The sequence below is a fragment of the Panulirus ornatus genome, chromosome 34, assembly GCF_036320965.1.
Source record: "Panulirus ornatus isolate Po-2019 chromosome 34, ASM3632096v1, whole genome shotgun sequence".
Lineage (NCBI taxonomy): Eukaryota > Metazoa > Arthropoda > Malacostraca > Decapoda > Palinuridae > Panulirus > Panulirus ornatus.
The window spans coordinates 15812913-15829144 of record NC_092257.1 but is presented as its reverse complement, the minus strand read 5'-3'; the positions used below and the strand labels follow the sequence as shown (position 1 = coordinate 15829144).

The following is a 16232-nucleotide window of genomic DNA, read 5'->3' as shown; positions in this document are numbered from 1 at the left end:
ACGCGTACCAAGAGTCGGTAGAAAACGATTTTCAAAGCGGTTGAGCTAAGGAGGAGGGTTTTCCTCCTTTTAGTTTTCTTTTTCTTTTTGTTTTTTTTTCCCCCCAGGGTGATCGTTCGTGTTGCCTAACGAACTGTGGCAACTGGTGGGCAATCACCCCCGTACACCTGGGCCGACGTAAATACCCGTTGCCACAGGTGGACGAAGATGAGGAGGAGGGAGGAGGGGGTGCATGGGAAGGGAGGGGTCTCCCTGCCTGTATCGGCAGCTGGGGAGGGGTTAGAGAGGAAGAGGGGGAGAAGGAGGAGGAGGAGGTGGTGGTGGGGAAGTTGGGGGGAGATGTGGGAAGTTGGTCACCATCTGCTGGGGTTCCAGTGGTAGTAGTGGTGGAATTATTCATACTGAGGGGGAGTTTGGTACGACCCCTCCCACCCACTCTTCTCTCTCTCTCTCTCTCTCTCTCTCTCTCTCTCTCTCTCTCTCTCTCTCTCTCTCTCTCTCTCTCTCTCTCTCTCTCGTTATCCATCTCACTATCTATCTTTAAAAGCACGGTATCCTAAAAAGGAAGGGGTTAAAGACATTGGAGATGAGTATTCAGATAACCTCACCCATACATATGTACCCGCATACATACATACATCCATACATCCATACATACATCCATACATACACACATATACATACAATACATATATCCATACATCCATACATACACACATATACATACAGACACACACAGCATATACACAAACAGTGTTTCTCCTTTTCCTTCCCTTGTCTTGTTCTCGTTGCATCTTGCCAGTGTAGGAAGGTAGGAGGGTCGGCGTTAACTTGATAAGTGGGTCTCAGGGCGTCAGGCTCGTCTGAGAAGTGGCGTGAAGACAACAGGAAGCCGTGTACGTACCATCACCAAGGGGAGGAACGAGTCCTGTTGTTACCTCATGTTGGTCTTTGATGTTGGCCTGTCATGTTGGCGGAGGATGTGAGCCCCTGCATTGGTCTGTGTGTGTGTGTGTGTGTGTGTGTGTGTGTGTGTGTGTACATATGCATAGGAATAAAGACAGGATACATATAAATAAGGTCAAGAAATGGTACAACACGAGTGTAAAACTCCCTCTCTGTTACACACAGGTAGTTATCACACAGAGAGACAGACATATATATATATATATATATATATATATATATATCCGGGTCTTCAAGTTTTCCTGGAACTCCTCTCGTTTTCTTTCCCGCTCTCCCTCCACCCGTCTTCGACCTTGATCTCAAAGGATTCATTGTATTAATCCTCAGTGCTTCTCCAGGCTCCCAGCAGTACGTCTTCTTCTTCTTTTTCGTCTTCGTCGTCTTCTTTTTCTTCTTCCTCTTCCCCCGTCCAACCCACTCCCGTCTTCTTTCGCTGGGGGTGGGTTGGGGAGGTGGGGAAGGGAGGAGGAAGGGGGATTTCGGTGGGCTCTCTTCTTGTCTCTATTGTTCCCATAAGGCTGTATCTAATCATCTTTTTTTCTGATACGACATTTTTCTTTCTTTTATTTTTTTTTTTTCTGGATGCTCAGGGTCTTCTTACTTTCAGGAGAGGAGGTATGTGAGAGAGTAAGTGATACGGTGAAATTTCTCTCTCTCTCTCTCTCTCTCTCTCTCTCTCTCTCTCTCTCTCTCTCTCTCTCTCTCTCTCTCTCTCTCTCTCTCTCTCTCTCTCCCTCGATTAAGCAGAGCCAGCGTCACACAAATGATACCAATACAATTTACTTAAAACTCGGTGTATCAAGAAAAGGGGGCAAATTATACTTTCCGCGTCATTAGTTGACTGGGAACGTAAGAGCGGACTTCCTACCCAGTGATTTATATATATATATATATATATATATATATATATATATATATATATATATATATATATATATATATATATATATGTGTGTGTGTATGTGTGTGTGTATGTGTGTGTGTATGTGTGTGTGTGTGTGTGTGTGTGTATGTGTGTGTGTGTGTGTGTGTGTGTGTGTGTGTGTGTGTGTGTGTGTGTGTGTGTGTGTCTTGCATACATAACGCCAGGAGAACACGAGGGTATGACCTCATCGTCTGGCTCACGTCCTCTCTCTAGTTATCATATCAATGCAATGAAGGCAGAAACCCTCCTCCTCCTCCTCCTCCTCCCCTCTATCCACTACCAGACCTCTTCGACGGTACGGCCCTTGATCAAGGGTCGTACCGTCGTGCTCAAGGGTCGCACCGTCGTGCTCAAGGGTCGCACCGTCGTGCTCAAGGGTCGCACCGTCGTGCTCAAGGGTCGCACCGTCGTGCTCAAGGATCGCACCGTCGTGCTCAAGGGTCGCACCGTCGTGCTCAAGGGTCGCACCGTCGTGCTCAAGGTTATGTGACTCATTTTCTCTATCCAGTATAACGCAGAGTGCTCAGGTGTTCTGCACATATTTGCAGTGCTTACACGTACTTACATTTAGTCATGTCATAACACTTGTGAACTGTATAAGCCCTATTTACACTCTGCCTCACGGGTATAGCGACGCTGGTAAATGAAGCAGATGATGCGAATGAAGTAAATGAAACTGATTTGCTCCTCTTACGATCCAACTTTCATTTAATCTATTTTTTCCCCCCCGCGTATAAGACGTAGATGACAGGGTTTTACGCACTCGACGGTACGACCCTTGAGCACGTCAGTACGACCCCTAGGTGTGATTGTAATGTCCAAAATCTAATCTATTAAGGTCAGGCTATTATACCCCATGGGTCGTATTGTTATGCTCAAGGGTCGTTCTCTTTGGTCCAAGGGGTCGTAGTCAAGGGTCGCACCGTCGTGATCAAGGGTCGTACCGTCGTATTCAAGTTCGTACCGTCGTATTCCACGGTCGTAACGTCAAGGATCGTAGCGTCGTGCTCAAGGGTCGCACCATCATGCTCAAGGGTCGCACCATCGTACTCAAGGGTCGTACCGTCGTACTCAAGGGTCGTACCGTCGTGCTCGAGGAGTCTAGCTAGTGTCGTACCCAGAAGGGTTACGTTAATAAAGACACACCACCCTGGCCTTACTACGTCAGGTTATAACCCGTGTTAGTAATTATGTTTCATGACCTCATTAATGTCCCCCACACAAAATTAAACCACCCAGGTACGAGTCCATCTGTTCATGTCTTGAGACGCGGTCAGATGAATCACCGCTCTCTCTCTTTACGCTGCCTCGCACTCCCTTAATTTTTGTTTCACCTTGTGTGTGTGTGGGTGTATATATATATATATATATATATATATATATATATATATATATATATATATATATATATATATATATAATATATATATATATACACTCGCAAACACCGTAAGCAGGACAGGAGTGAGAGAAATGCATGGATTCGAAATGTTCGTTCTACATGATAAAGAGGCGGAGTTTAGGGATCGTATTAGGGGGGAAAACGCGATGGCACCGCGGAGACTAAGATTACTAATGAGGTGCGATCCCACGCGTTCTGCCCAGACAAATGGTGCGTTGCAAGATAAGTAGGGAGGAGGGGTTAGTGAGGGACGTGGGGGAAGGAGGAGGAGGAGAAGGGGAAAGGGGTTTGGCCATCTTGATAGAAAACTAGCCATAGCTTCCCAGGCAGCAAAGGTGGGAGACGGGTTCGTTCAGACGATACCTAATGGAAAAGGGGGTAACGCTACATGCTACCTCTCCTTCTCTCTCTCTCTCTCCTTCTCTCTCTCTCTCTCTCTCTCTCTCTCTCTCTCTCTCTCTCTCTCTCTCTCTCTCTCTCTCTCTCTCTCTCTCTCTCTCTCTGTATCTTGCAGTCTACCATCCCTCCTCACACCACAATTCCTCTCCTCGTACACCTCATATCCCACGTGTCCACCCTCATCTTTCTAACCTTTTCGTCCAGGGCCCATTTATCTTTAATCTCGTCCAAGACTTATGACTCATACGTTCGTTTTTCACATCTATTCCATCTGAAGAAGAGAGAGAGAGGAAAAAAAAAGAGAAGGTGTAATGAAACAGGATGGAATCCTTTCATCTATTTATTTATCACAGTAGAAATTCCTATATAAAAAGTAATACACAAACAATAATAATTTTTTTTTTTGCATAATTACATTGGGAGCGTAGTTTTAGCACCTGCTGAGCACCACCTGTCGAGGTATACTCACCTTTAAAGGACTTTTTGCATGAAGACGTTAGCTCAGTGTACCACTATCATCACCACACTCTCAGACATTGAATTCATATATATATATATATATATATATATATAGATAGATAGATAGATAGATAGATAGATAGAGATAGAAGAGAGAGAGAGAGAGAGAGAGAGAGAGAGAGAGAGAGAGAGAGAGAGAGAGAGAGAGAGAGAGAAGAGAGACAGAGAGAGAGAGAGACAGAGAGACAGAGAGACAGAGAGAGAGTTACTTTGGCGAGGCTGTATCATCTCCCGCTGACAGAGGAAGAAGAGACAGACAGCTTTGTCTTGAGAAATATTCTCGTCAAGGGAGTCTACCCTCCTTTGCTACTGAGTGTAGCGCAGGGCTGTACCGGTGCCGGATCGTGTACCCTGTACCTGAACATGGTACACATTCACTCACAACTGGGAGGTTGACGGCCACACTGGTCTTCATCTCACATTCTACTAACCCCCCAACACACCAACCACCCACAACCTTTTGGGACCAGAAGCAGCACTACGGCTTTCCCCCACACCGCCAACCGTCCATGTTACCACCACATAACCATGAACTCCATCCAATCCTCCGTCTGTCTTCAGTGGGGACACCTCCTCTGCATATAATCATCACCTGGAAAAGGGGACATTTTAGTGCAGTGGACACTCACTAGCCAGCCATGCAGACAGAAGCACACCCAAAGGTGACGACGACCCTCCTCCCTCCCTCCTCCTCTTCTTCTTCTTTCCACCTCAATGATCGTGGTGTAGAAAACACACCCATCAACCCTCCACAGCCACACCCACGACTCACAGCCACACCCACGACTCACAGCCACACCCACGACTTCACAGCCACACCCACGACTCACAGCCACACCCACAACTCACAGCCACACCCACGACTTCACAGCCACACCCACAACTCACAGCCACACCCACGACTTCACAGCCACACCCACGACTCACAGCCACACCCACAACTCACAACCACACCCACGACTCACAACCACAGCTTTAGACTTTCTGAGCCCCAGAGAGCTTATGTAACTCCCTTAGGGCCTTTCTAATGGTTCCAGCAGACCAAGGGCTTTTTCTCATGCTCTCAGCATCAGGAGAATGTAGACTCCTTTGAATATATATATATATATATATATATATATATATATATATATATATATATATATATATATATATATATATATATATATATATATATATATATATATATATATATATATATATGTATGTATGAATTCAACCAGTGATGCACAGAGATACGATTTAGACACAAACAAAAAGCCTATCCAAATACTCTGTAGTCTTTCAATGTGTGTCACTTCCAAATACATTAGGAGTAAAATATACAGGAAATTATTTGAAAAAAAAAAGAAAAGATTACAACCTTAATAAATTTCATCAGTGACTTGAACCACAAATATAAGGTTCCAAACCCCTAAAAAGAGACAGAAAAAAAAAGATTGAATGACACATTTTTAGAATAAATGGTATCTAAGATGTAATCTAAAAAGGGGGGGTTTTAGAAATGGTTAGAAGGGATAGCAAAGAATAGTTAGACATGTTACATTCTAAGAATAAGGTTTAGTTTTAATGTACTACTGGGATTTGGGCCATATTCGGGTTCTATCCCTTCCTCAAATGTGTATATATACATAAATTCTTGACATATCTCCATTGATACATCTATGACTAGAAGCCACCAAATTCATCTTCCATAAATCATAATCGAAATTATCATCATTAGGACCATTTAAACACCATCTGAAATAATTGGGGTAGAGAGTGTGTGGGTGGAGGGGGAATCTTTCTTTTTTTTGAAGGTTAGATACGCGGTTGCAAAAGCTTATGATAACAATAATAATAATAATGATAATAATCATAATAATCATAATGATAATCATCAAACACCATCTTCGTTATAAATCTCACAAATTATAATCCTAATGCCTTAGCGATTTATATATATATATATATATATGTATATATATAGAAGACAACCCATTCATTGCCATCATCATCCACACACAGAATAAATATATTTATGTATATATATACACACACACAAGATTTGGATGGTTGGATTAACGATTCTAATTTTCCTCCTTCGTAACCTGAGTTAGAATACAATCCACAGGTCAAACGATAGACAGAGGTCAACACACGTGACCAAATACATGTCAAAAGCAATTTACATTTTTTTTTCTCTTATTAGGAAACATTAAAAGAGATTAATCATGATTTAGGAATTAATGAGTTGTATTCACTGAATAAAAGTTATATTCAGTGGTTATTCATTTCTCCATACACGTAGCATTCACAGGTTCGGTTTGGTTTTTAAAATTATGACACAATCTTAAGACACACTTAATGAAACATGTATTCTGAAAGTGAATTTATGTACAATTAGGTTTTTATTGCTTTGGAAACCAGAACCATTTAGTAGAAATGTAGTTTCCAAACCTTCGTGTGATAGGATCAGATGACTGACCAATCACACCTGGTCGCTCCTCTGACGTCACTGATCACTCCCCCCCTGATTGGCATACCCCACAGCCAATGAGCAGGGGGAGGGGGCTGGTGGTGGTGGTGTGACGTCACTGATCGCCTCCTCTAATTTGGCGTACCCGTAGCCAGCGAGCGGGCGTCATTTCACGTCACTGACCACTCACTCCTCCAATTGGCCTACCCAGAGCCAATGAGTGAGCTGCGTTGACGCCACTCCTCCGATTGGCCTACCCACAGCCAAATGAGACGGCGTCTCTGACGTCACCAGTCATCTGATCGCTCGTCACCTCAATGAAAAGATAAATTTCCTTTTTCCCCCAAAATATATATACTTACACGTCTATATTTAGTGTACTCTCACGATCCCTGGCCACGCTAGTCCCTTGGCAGTGCAGTGAAAATGACACACACACACACACACACACACATGTATATATATATATATATATATATATATATATATATATATATATATATATATATATATGGTGACGAAGCCACACACGACTTTGTAGCATCAAATACCTACCCCCTCCACTTCCCCCCCTCCCCCCCTTCTCCTCTCAAGTAATACGGGGATCAACGTATGACGTAATAGCCCATGACGTCACCACTGTACGCATGGAAGCGCCCTTCGGTTGTAGAGGTAAAACCGGGAGAGAGGAAAAAAAAGGTGAATTAAGCGCTTGATCTTCATTCATCAGCAGTGCATGTAAGTCTCCTTGACTGATATATTTTGTCTTTCTGTGGCGGGTAGACCCTACTCTCTAGGCCTTAATGCTTATGTATGACGTCATACGGGACAGTGTGGCTATCACCACCTCTGGTAAGGCGCAGGTCGACACGACGAAGCGCTGACCTGACCCACATCCACTTCAACCCACACACGATTTTCAAGTGATTTTGAGCATGTGCGTGTGAGAGGACCTCAGTAGAAAGGGCTTATTAGGGCAATGGGTCGACGAGAGAGAGAGAGAGAGAGAGAGAGAGAGAGAGAGAGAGAGAGAGAGAGAGAGAGAGAGAGAGAGAGAGAGACTTTGCAGGGGGTTCACAACTAGCTGAGAACCTATTTCTTTTCTCTTTTTCTCTACACAACCTTCAAGGTCCAGTAGAAACAAATTCTCCCTCCATTCCCACCCCGTCATCTATTCAGTCGCTGTAGATTTCGTTTCAAGCGAACTTAGACTCTGATAGAGTGGATCAAAACCCTTTATATACACGACGGAAATACAATGCATTCTATTCATCCAAAGTTTTGGAAACCACGATTCTCTTCTCCGCGACAGATTGGGGAAAAGATAGGGAGAGATTAGGCGCATATTCACAAGGACTGGATCTCTCGAAGAATCTAACAATATGCTTAGACAAACAACCGTCTCAGTCATATGATACTGTCCTTGTTTGATAGATGGAAAAGGAGAAGTTAGCGTATAACATTTTTTTCCTGTGTCTCCCCTGATGATGTGATTATTACACGAAAGTGCACTTGGGAACTTATCGTGTTTCATTTTCCCCATGGACTCATAGGAATATATATATATATATATATTTATATATATATATATATATATATATATATATATATATATATATATATATATATATATATATATATATATATATATATATATAGCGATGGCTAACTGCTATCAATAAAACATGTAACCCAGCGTTGTATTCCCCTGATAACGACGGTTCTTCAAAAGCCATCATCCTCGAGCCAGTTTAGATGACCTCTTCCCTCTCTCTCTCCACAATCATACCGGGAGCTACACCGGTGGCCATCACGGTCATACAAAACCACCCGGTCGGACCGGCAGTTACGGGCATCCTCTAACCAGGGCGTTACCAACGGTAATTGTGATGATTACACACACACACGTACAACAGGGGGTGGGGGGTCGGAGGGGGGCGGCAGTAGTCCAGATTTGCCTCAATAGTAAGACGACACTCACTACATAGTTATATGTATGTATGTATGTATGTATGTATGTATGTATGTATATATATATATATATATATATATATATATATATATATATATATATATATATATATATATATATATATATATATATATATATATATTGTCAGTCGTTGTAGAGAATACAAAAAAAAAAAAGCGTCGAGAGGGTACAATATCCTTTCTGTTTATGTGGCAGTTACAGTGGCAGTGAGTACAAATATCATTGTTATCACTCAGCATCGCATTCACAGCATAGAAGAATGCTGCTCTCGTCATCATCATCTTCTTCTTCTTCATCTGCGATACTTCTACACAAAATGATAATAATAATAATAAGAGAAAAAAAAAAGAGTAGAAGAAGAGCCGCGATCCTGAGACATATCATTATTGGAGTTCTAAGATGAGGATCAGAAGAAAAGGGATTGTAAAACCTTTTTTTTTTTTTCCTTTTACGATCTCCCTTACAATAAGCGGGGATGTTCCAATAGCCTTGTTCGGTGAGAGAACACATGAACAGTTCCCTTCGTATGTAAACAGGAAAATATACATATAAGCACCATCATCTCCGGTATATGTGAAATAACTCTTGATCCTTCTTTCCATATCGACACTGACAAAGAGAGAGAGTAATACTGAAGGCTCCTTCAGCAGTATTGAATTCCCCTCTGGACTCCAGGGAAAAGACAAAGGAGCATCGTGGGGAAGGGCAGTGAATTACTACGAACTCCTCCTCCTCCTCCTCCTCCTGCTGCTGAGGTGAGTAAAAGAAAGGTAGGGAGGAACTGTCAGAGAACACAAGAGTTGTTCCCTCCCTCACCTACTGGACTCGTCATCATCACCAAACGAGAGGCGATCCCAGAGAGTCACTCAGACATGGCGGCAACCATCGAGAATCACACAAGTTAACAAGGAAGCTTCCTAGTTCTGGGGAAAAAAGACTTACGAGAACACCCCACACAGCTCACTTCGTTGAGGAGTGTCAGCGGGTGTTGTTACTCTCCGGCGCAGAGGTCTTCTTCCTCCTCCTTCCCTCGGCCGCTGGAAGATGGAAGGGGCGTCGAGGGGATTCTCCCACACCATCAGACCGTCCCTGCAGTCCTACCTGCCCCTCCTCGGAAGACAGACTAGCGTCTAGGGGGTTCACCACACAACAAGACGAGGCGTTACAAAAGTCTTTCCTCGACCCAGAAGTTTCAACGGGTACCACCAACAGGTCCCATACGTCACTCATCTTGAGGGGACAGAAGTCGTGGATCTGATGTACACAAAGGGTCGTCAGGAAGAGGCCCTTTTTGTGGGCCCTTGTGGTTCGCTGCAGACTGCTACAACACCACAGAGAGAATACAACCAGAAGGTGTTGTTGGCACGATTATACAGCGTGAAGCTCTTGGTCCTTAGACGGCACCGATCTCACATATATTTCTCCTCTAACCCCTTCGGACGGTACCTAAAGAGAATTGCTGGTGTCCGGATCCGATCACTCAGCTCGACTTCCCAAAAAAAAGTAGTAGGGTCTCCCATTGTCATAAAGGGGTGTTTGGTGGGAGGAGGGGGCTGGCTGAATACACTACATCACCCTGTATACACAGTCATGTCTCGCAGCAGACGAAAGAATGGATCGGCTGCTGACACAGTGTCTCCCCTCCAGCTGCTCCACCCTTGGTTCCTTCTGGTCTTGAGGTCACCCGTGTTGGCCTTGCGCGGGTGAAGGATAGACAGGTCAAGACGATGACCATCCTCAGCGCCTTGGCTAGGGGTCACGTCGACTTGCAGGGGGGTTGTGGCGCGCGGTATTTTTTGGAAGACTTTCTCACCGGCTGCTGCAAGAAGAAGAAGATGAGCAAGTTAGTGACACTTCTTAACGTTAACATAATATCAACACGCGAGTAATTCACCCCTCGATGCCAAGAGTATACTGATTAATGATTAATGAGGACTACACCAGGACCAAGGATTATCAAGGGGCTATGATTTTTTTTTTTGAGGGGGGTGGAGAGAGAGAGAGAGAGAGGGAAAAGAAAATATGAAATATATGAGCAAAAGTCTTTGTGAAATGATTCGGTCGTCGAGCCAATGATTGAAACGACAACTTTGCAGACGTGTCTCTCATGTTTCAAGGTTAGAAGGGAGTCATCTAAGGTCAAGCTGTGGCGTAGCTGCAACCCTTCTCGGAACTGGAAGCTTGGGTTATCCACTCCATTGCAACAGGCAACATATGCAGATTGTATTCGACCTTATCTTGATCTGGTCTTCATTGAAACTCCTTATCTTAGAACTCTACCCATGTTAGATACTAGAAGAGTAATACATGGTTGTTGCAGAGGTAACTCAAGCTGGTTCCATACACTGAGTTGTTATCTCTTGGTGTTCACTGGCAACCGGTCCTTTCATCTATAGTTAGTTGTTAAGTATACTTATCAAGGTTTGTTACATATTGTTAATATTGTTAATATGAGGTTGATTGTTAGTGCTGTTAGGTTAAGGTTAATTGTTAACACCAAGTTTACTATTACTTTTCGCTTATGTTTTTATTTATAATGACTGTTATCATTACTCTGTATTATATTAGATATTTCTGTTAAGATAATGTTTATTATTACTGATGATATGTTAAATAGGATTATGTCAATGGTACTTTTATGTTGATAGATTCTGTCATTGTATTACGTGTCAGTTATAATAATCGGTATTGTGTCTAATGTTTTATGTTAAATGTTAACTCCTGCTGTTGTGTTGATACTGATGTTATAATTGCTTCCACGCTTGCTGTCCTACCGGTAGTTAATGTTAATCACAGTCTTTATTCAATCCGCCTTAACGCATATGTCATCATTTCGCACAAATCGGTTTGGTAATATGGGGTCAAAGGACGAACAAATCAACTATATATTTTTTTTTCTGGGCTGCTGTTCCGTCTAACCTCTATCAACTCATGCGAAACACTGTACAGAGATACCTATCCACAAGAATCGTACTCTGATTCATCTATCACCAGTGTCTGTGGAAGTCACTCGGTAGCTTTCACAATCTGTAGCAGATCTTAGGCGGCGTCGGAGCAAAGGAATTGAATGTGTATAGCGAGGAGGACATATGACATTTGCTCGCAAGTATTTGGCTATGGATCATAATTATTATGTGATGTTATAATTATGATTGGGTTATATCATCATTGATATCATCTCTCTCTCTCTCTCTCTCTCTCTCTCTCTCTCTCTCCTTTATCCCTCTTATCATCCAGTCTGATGCTCTGAATGTTTGGGCTGCTAGTCAGATGTTAAAGTTATAATGGCGCAAGTTTTCAATGGAGGGGGAAAAAAAAAAGAAGAAATATATGTCTCTTTGAACCACGTTTGAAGATTCGTTTTCTCTCTCTCTCTCTCTCTCTCTCTCTCTCTCTCTCTCTCTCTCTCTCTCTCTCTCTCTCTCTCTCTCTCTCTCTCTCTCTCTCTCTCCATATATATATATATATATATATATATATATATATATATATATATATATATATATATATATATATATATATATACATATGTATGTATGTATAGAGTTCCCGTATTAGTGGTCACCAACTTGTTAACTGTGTGTTTTTTTTTTTTATAGGGAACTTAAAAAACACGATTTCTCCCCTACGTGGGTTTTGTAAAAAGGGTTGCATACCACCATCTTGTCGGCCCGAAAGACTTTTATGCTTTTGAAGTTGACATTTTATCTTTAAAAAGTTCTGACTTGGTTTGGAAACGTCTCTCAGATCTCGTAAAGTTCCGCAATACGATTTTTCTATATCTTTTCCGTTTCTTTCCTCCTCAAACACTGGGAACACTGGGAGAGTTTTGGAGAAGCATTCGTCTTCATAAGGAATTCCAATATGAACGTCGTAATGGTTAGTGTTCCAGACGACCTCTGGAAAAATCAGTATGGATCATATTTGTCCCAGATAATTTTTCTTTTCTTTCCATTTTGAACTTAAACAGTTTCGCACGGCATTACTAAGTACCTGAACTCCCCACACTACCGATAATTAGACTTATGAGACACTTCTAAGAGATGTACTGATGGCTCTGATCCGACTTCGCTGTGTACGCACTGTCGACCAGTGTACACAACAGTGTTACACCCTGATTAAGATGTACTTACCTCATGCTACCAGCAGATGTACTCTGGTCACACCAACAGCAGACACACAGACGTCACAGAGTCAGAAAACTACCCCATTAATCACACGTGATGGAATCCCTTTCTAATTTCCACTCGGGAAAATAATTCATTACTTAGACTTTCTCATATACCTAGATTGGCTCGGCAACAGAAAACGGACATAAACTCTCTCTGCTCATTGTTTTTCTTTTTTTCCTACGTTATCATCACAAGCCTTAACCAACCCTCTGCACTGAATTGGTAAGGTTTACATTGCCGACTGACCCCATTTTCATCTTGACCTCCGTATTTCTGACCGCACGGTGATTGGACGTGCCTCGGAGTCAAGTCCGACAGGGGTGACTTAACTAAAGCCGAGTTGAACGGGAGTTTGTCGCATCCTGGGATCGCACACTCCCATTAGCTGTCTGTAAGACTGATATTTGTTCGTTTTCACTTTTGGCTTACACTAAGCTGGTCTCAGCTATTATTAGTCGCACCAGTTTTTTTTTTTTTTTTTTTTTTTTGTGTGTGTGTGTGTGTGTGTGTGTGTGTGTTTTATATGTCTTTTATAAACCCTGTAAATAAGGACGACTTTTTTACAGGTTTATGAGTATACTGATTCCTTTTTATACAGAACATTTTTAAGGGCATTATTCTTGAATTATGATTATTATCATTAATTATTAGTATACACATTATCTATATATATCTTCTAGTAGTAGTAGTGGTAGTAATAGTAGTAGTAGTAATAGTGGTAGTAGTAGTAGTAGTGGTAGTAGTCGTAGTAGTAGTAGTAGTAGTAATAGTAGTTGTAGTAGTAGTGGTTGTAGCACTAGTAGTAGTAGTAGTAGTAGTGGTAGTAGTAGTAGTATTAGTAGTAGTAGTAGTAGTAGTAGTAGTAGTAGTAGTAGTAGTAGTGGTAGTAGTAGTAGTGGTAGTAGTAGTAATAGTGGTAGTAATAGTAGTAGTAGTAGTGGTAGTAGTAATGGTGGTAGTAGGAGTATTGGTGATAATAGCAGAAGTCGAAGTTGTTGACTTTGTGTTATGTTTGTATAACATCAGAAATGTTATTATTTGGATAAGAATATTTTTCTTTTATTGATATTTTTTTATCATATCATTCCCACAATTTTAGTCATTATTCATTTTTTAGCATTAGTGCTTTTATTTTGTTTGTTGTTACCTATATTACTTTTGTCGTTAGCGCTGTCGATATATATATATATATATATATATATATATATATATATATATATATATATATATATATATATATATATATATATATATATATATATGCTTTTGTGGTGAGGTGAGTTTCATCCTAAATATCTTTATCATTATTATTATAATTATTATTATTATTATTATTATTATTATTATTATTATTATTATCATTATTATTATTATTATTATTATTATTATTATTATTATTATTATTATTATTATTATTATCATCATCATCATTATTTATACCATAATCATTACTGCTATGATTCACATCTTCGTCCTCATCATTATTCATATGTTATTATTGCAGTTTGTAAGCATATGTAACGAGCAACGTCCCTAGTGCCATCATCATATTAATATTCTTCATTAGTATCGTGTGTTCTTCATCATCACCATGCATCATAAACTCGTATCTCTAAATGAAATAATTACACCCAACATGCAATACGTAGTTCTCCATCACACGGTCGCTCCTTACATCTGCTGTTCCTTCAGTCATAGGAACATGGAAATCATTTCATAACCTAATGCTAGACAAAAAAGATGAATGTTAGAGAGGTGCCCATGTCATGGTAATACACTGTTAGTAATGTTAAATCACCGAAAATTCACACACAGGTTAGATCTCCTCGAAGACGGCAGGTCGACCTTTTGAACACGACAATGGTGTACGACCCTTGAGCACGACGGGGTATACGACTCTTACGTATGATAATGGCCAGACCTTTTGAGGCCCTTGAGGGACAGGTCATATGCCAGGCTATCATCTGCATCATCATCACCATCATCATACCCCAAGGGTCGTATGCCGTCGTGTTCAAGAGTCGTATACCTTCGTGCTCAAGGGTCGTATACCTTCGTGCTCAAGGGTCGCATTCCGTCGTGCCCAAGGGTCACATCCCTTCGTGCACGAGGCTGGGTTATGGAAAATGCTCAAGAAAGCCGCGCATGTGAGATTAGGCTGAGGGGAGGCCAACGTATACTCAGGGTGATGACAGCGACAAGAGATAAAAGGGAGGAACTTTTGGGGCAGAAAGCGAAATAAATAGGAAGTCACCAGAGGTCGTTGAAAAGCAGTCATATTCCTTATCTCTCTCTCTCTCTTTTTCTCTTTCTTTCTCTTTTTCCCCCCATACGTTCAGTTTTGCCCACTTGGAATTCACTGAAGAAATATAATCTCTGTCTCTTTACTGGAAAAGACCAGTTGAGATTAACAAGTGAATGACATGAGATCGGAGACGAGGGGACATGATCAGATAAGCTGAATTGATAATAAGTTTTAGCAGTTGATTGGAAAACAGATTCGTGTGAATGGATTGCCCTAGAATATATGTAGTATATATGTATAGTGAACTTTAGCAAGATAAAGTGCAGCTGGCTCAAACATCTTGCGGAGCTGCTTAAAATTTTGAATCAATGTTCATGAAAAAAACAAATTGGAATATGTTTTAAAAATACTTGACTTCGTTATGAAATTCGCTAGACAAGGGAAGATTCAGAACACTGTAATATTACAATCATGCTGAATTTAACATATTAACAACGAACATTCCTCAGTGTTTAAAATTTGTGATTAAGTTACTCAGATAATTTCTATAAACTGATGAGATGTCGGATTTCAGAAATGCTGAGAAATACCTTTACTTTTTTAGGTACATTTTGCCAAATGGTCTATGGGAGAGAAGAGCTGAACACATGTGCTGAGAACACTTGACTGCTTGTTCAACGGGATAAAATTAAGCCTTACTCACAAACTTATAAAGTGTTGGAAAGTGTTGGCCGCATGCTGGGGGGTTAACACTTATCGGATGTAGCGCTTCTGAAATAAACAAACAGGACATGTCAAATGGCGTCTGTACCACACCTCGCTGCACAGACGGACGCTTCACCACAATGACAACCCCCCCACACACACCCTCTCCTTCCTCCTCCTCCTCCTCCTCCACCGGTCACAGAAAAGCTTTGGCATCTGTTGTAGGATGACGTGGTTTTCCTTGCCTTAATGACACGGTTAATTGATATGGCTATTGTAACCCTGCCTCAGAGACATGAGCGGTTAAATGCTATTGAATCCTGGTCTGATGACCTGGATGATAACTGGCAGTCATCAATAAAGCCACTGACATACACACACACACACACACACACACACACACACACACACACACACACGTATCCTCTCGCATATAATGTTTACACAT

The 16232-nt window shown here is 41.4% G+C and overlaps 1 protein-coding gene across 11 annotated transcripts in view; it reads right to left on the bottom strand.

Annotated features, from left to right (window-relative positions):
- Window positions 1-7764: 7764 nt before the first annotated feature.
- The window catches only part of LOC139759931 (uncharacterized), a 118505-nt gene continuing 110037 nt past the window's right edge, over window positions 7765-16232 (bottom strand). For 9 of the 11 annotated variants that reach the window (XM_071682571.1, XM_071682569.1, XM_071682568.1 and 6 more), the window contains one exon: window positions 7765-10481. In XM_071682571.1, coding sequence (XP_071538672.1) covers window positions 10419-10481 — 63 coding nt within the window. In that variant the 3' untranslated portion in view covers window positions 7765-10418. Of the gene's footprint in view, window positions 10482-15782; window positions 15851-16232 lie in introns of all 11 variants that reach the window. The other 2 variants (XM_071682567.1, XM_071682576.1) reach the window with 1 other exon arrangement.